This window comes from Notolepis coatsorum (genome assembly GCF_963971535.1).
Source record: "Notolepis coatsorum genome assembly, chromosome: 10".
NCBI classification, from domain to species: domain Eukaryota; kingdom Metazoa; phylum Chordata; class Actinopteri; order Aulopiformes; family Paralepididae; genus Notolepis; species Notolepis coatsorum.
Genome location: NC_140174.1, coordinates 49,197,432 through 49,204,194, shown reverse-complemented (window position 1 = coordinate 49,204,194; position 6,763 = coordinate 49,197,432). Strand labels below are relative to the sequence as shown.

Below are 6,763 nucleotides of genomic sequence, written 5' to 3'. Positions count from 1 at the left end.
ACTGTATTTTTTTAAAGTTAATCAAAAAAGTGTTCCTTGCCATATAGTAGCCTATAAAGGAAATATACCATTTGGAATGAAATGGCACCTTAAACATTGTAGCCCTATATTACAACATAATTGTAATTGATGAACGAAATACCGTAAAATACCATTACCGTCAAAAATGTCTAAGATGTCTAATAAAAATATTGTGATGTATATTAATGGCCATATCGCCCAGGCCTACAGTAAGTGCCATTCATTCTACCATCATAAGTTTACCGCCGCCGAGACTCGGAGAATCTCCTCAAAGACGGTAGCGGCTCCACGGCGTCAACATTCCCCAAACTCCTAGCGAGCCTCTTCCTGTGCGCTCCATGCCTTCCACTTGTGTTTCATTTCACCCACTGAGCGGTCACTCGAACAAGTCCCCCACTCACTGACTCAGCCACCAACTCAGGGATCAATTCTTGCGTGACACCCAGGCTATCCTCCACCCACTCACCCACTCACTCACCAAGCCGAGCGGCGTGGAGGGACAATATACAGCTTTAATATCCGCGTCGGGCTGCAGAGCTTTCTCCACGGGATTACTAACCTGGCTCTCCACGGCTCCCGTGGGGATTCTCTCTCTCTCTCTCTCTCTCTCTCTCTCTCTCTCTCTCTCTCTCTCTCTCTCTCTCTCTCTCTCTCTCTCTCTCTCTCTCTCTCTCTCTCTCTCTCTCTCTCTCTCTCTCCCTCCCTCTCTCTCTCTCTATCTCTCTCTCTCTCTCTCTCTCTTCTCTCTCTCTCTCTCTCTCTCTCTCTCTCTCTCTCTCTCTCTCTCTCTCTCATAAACACTCAAACACGCGCATTCACACGCGCCTAAAGCTACCATTTGATTGGAGGGTCATGGCCGAAGGCTGTTAATTCCACCATATTATTGCCAAATCCAATACTATAGCAAGAGGAAGGGGCAGGTGTGAGTATTTGTTCATACCAGTATTCATCTATGAGTGATACGGCTATAGGGTCACACTGATTATGTATTAATTAATATAAAATATATATAAATATTATTTATATTAATTATCTTAATATTAAGTATTTAATTGTCCATTCCAACACCCAAATAACCAGTAGAAACAGTAACAGTGTTACAACTGACCTCTCAGGTAAGCTGGTCAGTGGTCAGTCGTGTACCATTTGGACGTGGGTTTATCACAGCCAGGCTCCAGCTGACCTCATCCTCCCTAAGACTGATCACATAATTGGTTTAGTCAGTAGGTATTAGTCTACATACATAATATAGCTTGCAACTGATCCTGACCCCTAAACGCAGTCTGTGTGCTCCTTTTGACACACATTCAGTAGATTAGATTAGATTAAAATGTATTGTCATTATACAGCACAAGTACAGTATGACGAAAATGTTTGGCATCCAACCAAAGTGCAAATATAACAGTAAAATGCAATAGTAATATACAATGTACAGGTGATTAAACTGGGTATAAATTATATACATTTGTATTACTGAATATAGTTCTAATAAGATGTATGTACAGAGTTGTAATATTAATATGCACAGTGATATAGGTAATAAAGACAATATGGTAGTAGTCACACTGGCCAGCAGTGTAACTAATAAGAGTATAGGTAACATATAGATATAGTATCTAGAGGTATGTAAAAAGGATTATATGCATGTGTGTAGCCAAATAAATGATAGCATCTCAGTGAAGCCTGTGCAAACCAAAAGAAAAGTAAAATGTTTGGTTTGAGAGAAAAGCCATTACATGGTAAGAGGTTGTTTTATGACTTGGATTAGCATCACGTGTTGTGTTATGGTTGTAAGATAGGGAGCGCTGCAATGTTGGTTTTTATTACTGCAGTGAGGAGCTAAGGTACGGATAATGGCTCATCGGAGAGTCATTAGTTCTCCTTTCCAACCACATACACACACACACACACACACACACACACACACACACACACACACACACACACACACACACACACACACACACACACACAGAGAGACTTATACAATTACACACACACATTGCACACACGTAAACATACTGACACTCATATATGCACACTGTCCAACCAACCAACCACAGACACACACATATACACACACACAGTCAGAAACACATACAAAGATACACACACACACACACACACACACACACACACACACACACACACACACACACACACACACACACACACACACACACACTTCATGTTCCATTTTGGCCCCCTCTGTCATTATCCCATAACAGATGTGACCCCTGTCATAAAATCACCTCATTGTCTTGCAATGAGAAACAGCAAAGACGTCAGTACCTGCACTCGTTACAAAGACAAAGACTGTCAAAGATAAAAGTTTATAGGAATCTTTTGTTCTCATAGGCCCAAGTGCAAACATTCATAATCAGATTATATAGTGTGCCAAATTAGATAAATAAGACACGTTTAGTATAATATGACAGTTGTATGACATAATGACCCTGAGGCTAGATTTGTGGTTTGATGTGGTTTGATCTAAAGAAGAGGTTTTATTTGGTTCATTACAGATGTAGCATGAGTGTTCGCGACCCCCCTACGGATGTCAAGCATAGATGGTGAACTTTGACCCAAAAAAAATGTCTCCTTTTCTTTTTACCTGATTAATGATGGGAGGACTTTAGACTTAAAATATAATTGAATTCACATTCAAAAGAATAATACAGACATGATGTATTTATATATCTTTTAACACCCCCCCCCCCCCCCCCCCCCCCCACACCAAAAAAAACAATAATAATAACATCAGGAACCTTGGGAACCATGGGTTGAGAACCAGTGTCTTTAGAGAGCCAAGTTGCGTGGATGTGCTGAATGCTTTCATCTAAAAGGTGTCAGTGATGAAGAAGTTAAAGGAACATGCCAATATTATGTCAGGTGTGATTCTTCTCCAGAGCCAGACAAGAAGATAGATACCAATTTCCTCTCTGTACATTCAGCAGAAAGCTATCCGGCCCCAAGCGGAAGCGGATACGGATCAGCTAGCTTAAAACTCTGGGAATGGTGTTTTTTGGCCAACAGCTAGGCTAGCTGATCCGTAGCTTGCAGCCAGATAGCTTGTGATATCTATCTTCTTGTCTGACTCTGGAGAAGACTGCCGGCGTGTTCCTTTAATCCAATTCAATTTTACTTTATTTATATTCTATTGCTGTACCCAGTTCCCCCATTTTGTTCCCTCAAAGAATGTTCTGTTCCACCAGAGAAATAATACGTCTCAATTATTATTGAGTGACAGATCTCGAAGGTGGTCTCTAAAATCGAGTCGCGGTCACTCCGAACCAGTCGTGATAAGTATTCCGTAAATGATAAATGTCCATGGCTTATCATCTATCAGGGCAGTAAAAAAAAAAAAACTCTTAGCAATGCTCAACTGACCCTGAAATAAGCAAATCATTATCAGGCCGATATTTCAATACCACTTAGCTGTCACTACCGCATCTCGTCACAAGACGAGACGGACATCTACTGAAGAGGAATGCAAACGACGTTGATTAAAAATACATGTCGATACGAGATAAAAATGCGCGCCGCAGATATAAATAGATAACTCAAGCCCTGCTCGTTTCCTGTTTATTTCGCTTCTCCGGCCCCTCTGCCGCGGATCAGGAGGCAAGGTCACCCAGTCGAGATTGTGTGTGTCTTTTGTCTGTGGTCGGCCCGGCAGATTGTTCCGTGATGAAGTGGTCGTCTATAAGAGCGCGACCCCCGGGGTCAGGGTTGGAGCAAAAGCAGTGATTTATTATCCAACCACAGGGACAGGGAGAACCTGATTAATACACCACCCTGTCACTATGTATGAAATGAGGAGGGTTTTTCTGGACGGACAGAACGGATGGACTCCTGGAACTGGGATATATATATATATATTCATTTAGAAGAATTTTAAATGAGTCACATACAACGCAGATATCAAACTTTTATCTTTAAGACTGTGGCAGGTCGCCTGTAATGACTTCATCTTTCTAGGACTCATGTCTTAATAATCAAGGAGTATCAGTGTCACTGATAATGTGTTTTATTGTTTTATTGTTAAAACAAACAAAAGAGAAAACCCAGACATGTCGTCACCCCCCACTCCACCATCTGTCAATCCATTACAGAGTGAGTTCTGTGGCATCCTTCAAGCCCCCCACTGACTGACAGCCTAATGAGAGTTAAAGTAATGGTGTATGTAATCAAGGCTAAATTACAGCCATAAGTCACCCGGCAGCAGAGAGACCTGTACCTGAAAGCCTAATCACGCCAGAGAACTAATGAACCACGCTCACTGACCCTCACCATTCCTTTCCGACCTGCGGGCCCCTGCTCTCCTCTCATCTGGCGTGGGGCGGGGCTTCGCTGAAGTGATTTGTATTGGACCGCGCTTCCTAAATAGACATATCAATGGCAACATGTGTCGCGTGTCGACGACGTGTCATTTCTCTGGCGCGACCGCGTGTGTCTAATTTAGGACGAGAAACTTGTTTTCAACATTGTTTCTTTTTTCAATACAGCAACACAAGTTTTCAAATACAATCTCTTCGGCACGCAATCAACACATCCCGGGGCGAAGCTTGTGGCTGCGATGTAATTAGTCGACAGGAAACAAATACCGTCGTCTGCGCATGTTTTCAGAGATTGTGTGAGAGATGCCGAGTTGCTGTATACATGACGAAACTCGTCAAATGAAGCTTATCATAGAGGAGGTTATTTCTTTGAGTAGATTCTTTGGAGGTCTCCGGTGTCCTGTTTGTGTCCATTTGACTGGAGGTTTGTGGAATCGTTGACTGCTGCCAGAGAGCCACGCCCGAGAGCAGAGGGCATCGGAGGGGAGGCTGCACCTACTGTTCCTCTAGCTAGCACCTTCTGCACCTGTCAGTGAGTTAGACAAAGGCCAGGAAAATCCACAGCACCCCGGTGGAATGTGTGTGTGTGTGTGTGTGATTCAAGGGGTGAATTGGGATCAGGGGACCAGGCCAGATTCAAGCAGGCCAACTCCAAGAAGGGATAAGTTACGCTTATGGCACTTTAGGGATGGTTTGTGTATATATGCGTGTGCATGTAAGCGTGCACATATGCGTGTGTGTTCAAGCAGTTGTTTCACGCAGCCCCCCATGCCCCCCCCCCATGCCCCCCACTCCCCCCCCCCCCCCCCCCCCACACTTGGTGGTTATGGTTTTTTTTTTTAATGAGCGAGGTGTTTCCTTGACCCATTCATGTCGTGGCAGTAATGAGGTTATTGTGCTGTTGTGAAATACAGGTCACAGTCCGCCGATCGACTGAGCTGTTTCAGCTGGGCGATTCTGTAGACGACAGTCATTCTTCATTTATAGGTGTTTTCACAGAGTGACCCTTTCCCTATTTCTATTCAGATAGAAATAGTCTTGAATACCAGCGGATTAGCATTGTTGCTTATTTTGAAATGATAATGCTTTTGGTTTGGCTTTTAGTCGGTTGCAGTGATTTCGGTTGCGTTTAGAACATTCCCTCCATCCTTTCACCTAATACAAAAAAACATCAACATTCTTTCATACTGTCTCTCTACTTTCTATTGTAACTCGGAGGTCGGAAATTCTGACTTCCTACTAGGAAAAATCGAATACGACGGCGCTCTGGGTATGATTTTTCAACCCCCAGTTATTTGACGTAATTTTACATGTAAAAGTACATAAGTATATTAGCTATACGTCATTGTAAACTGTTATTGTGAGTTGTATTTCATGCAAGATAAATTGTAAGATAAAATTGGCAAAAAGGTTTAGCATGTGCATCAATGTTTTTCTGACCTGGAAGCTCGAACTCACGTAGGTCAGAGATAATACGTTTCCCACCTCCCACCTGCAGAATTATCCATCTATTTCACCGTTTGTTTGACCTCAAATGCTAATGCTGGCATGGTTTCTGCGTGGATCCACGTCTTTAAGCAGGTCTCTTCTCCAGGACTCGGGGACAGGCTGGGAGTTAATGGGTTAGGTTGGCCGACTCCCCTAATCGGCCCTAATGCCCTTCTGCTGGTGCCAGCCTGGCTATCAGCATGGCTGCATCTCCACAATGCAGCAGGGTCTGGGCTAATAAACTGAGCTGATCTGACTGCGGTGAAGACCCAACAGCCTATAACGTCTTTAGGTTACAGGATTAGAACAGAGGGATGAACAGGGCCAGCCCTGGGAATAGGCCATATTAGGCGGTCGCCTAGGGCACCATCCTAATCTAGAGGGCACCGGCCACACTGCCAAAAAAGAAGAATTTGCCGGGAAGGAAAATATCTATTGGAGAGAAAAGATAAACGATTTTTCAAGTAATCAGTTGCTCTGGCTTTTTGAAAGAACAAAAATGAAAGGGTGGTTGTGTGTTGAAGGTGATGTAGCAGCCTTGTGTTCTTTAGGTATTATGTTAGCTAGCGATGAGTGGTTAGGGTTGTATCTCAGGAGGAGTGCAGGGAGACTCGATCGGAGATGATAAGTGCCCCAGTCTAAACTCCCACCTAGGACACCAAACGTGCCAGGGGTGGTCCTGAGGATGATGGTTGTGTGAATGTGCAACTATCTCTTGTTTTTTAAGTAAGTACAAGAGTTTATTTTGATTGTATAGACAATTTCAGTGGAATTGTGTTGCTAGGGAACATCTTGGACACAAATGTATTTCCTGTCAGCTATTGATATGAGCAGAGCAAACACTGCAACAGGAAATAACTAGGGCTGACCTTGATTAGTCGAATAGTTGACTAATCGATCGAAAGGAGCCGTAGTCG

General features: G+C 43.3%; 1 protein-coding gene across 1 annotated transcript in view; it reads right to left on the bottom strand.

Annotated features, from left to right (window-relative positions):
• Positions 1–5,332, bottom strand: part of hs3st3l (heparan sulfate (glucosamine) 3-O-sulfotransferase 3-like) — a gene marked incomplete at its 5' end in the record, with an annotated part of 20,510 nt that extends 15,178 nt beyond the window's left edge. The window contains 1 exon segment of the mRNA XM_084323035.1: positions 5,271–5,332. Coding sequence (XP_084179161.1) covers positions 5,271–5,332 — 62 coding nt within the window.
• Positions 5,333–6,763: the final 1,431 nt, after the last annotated feature.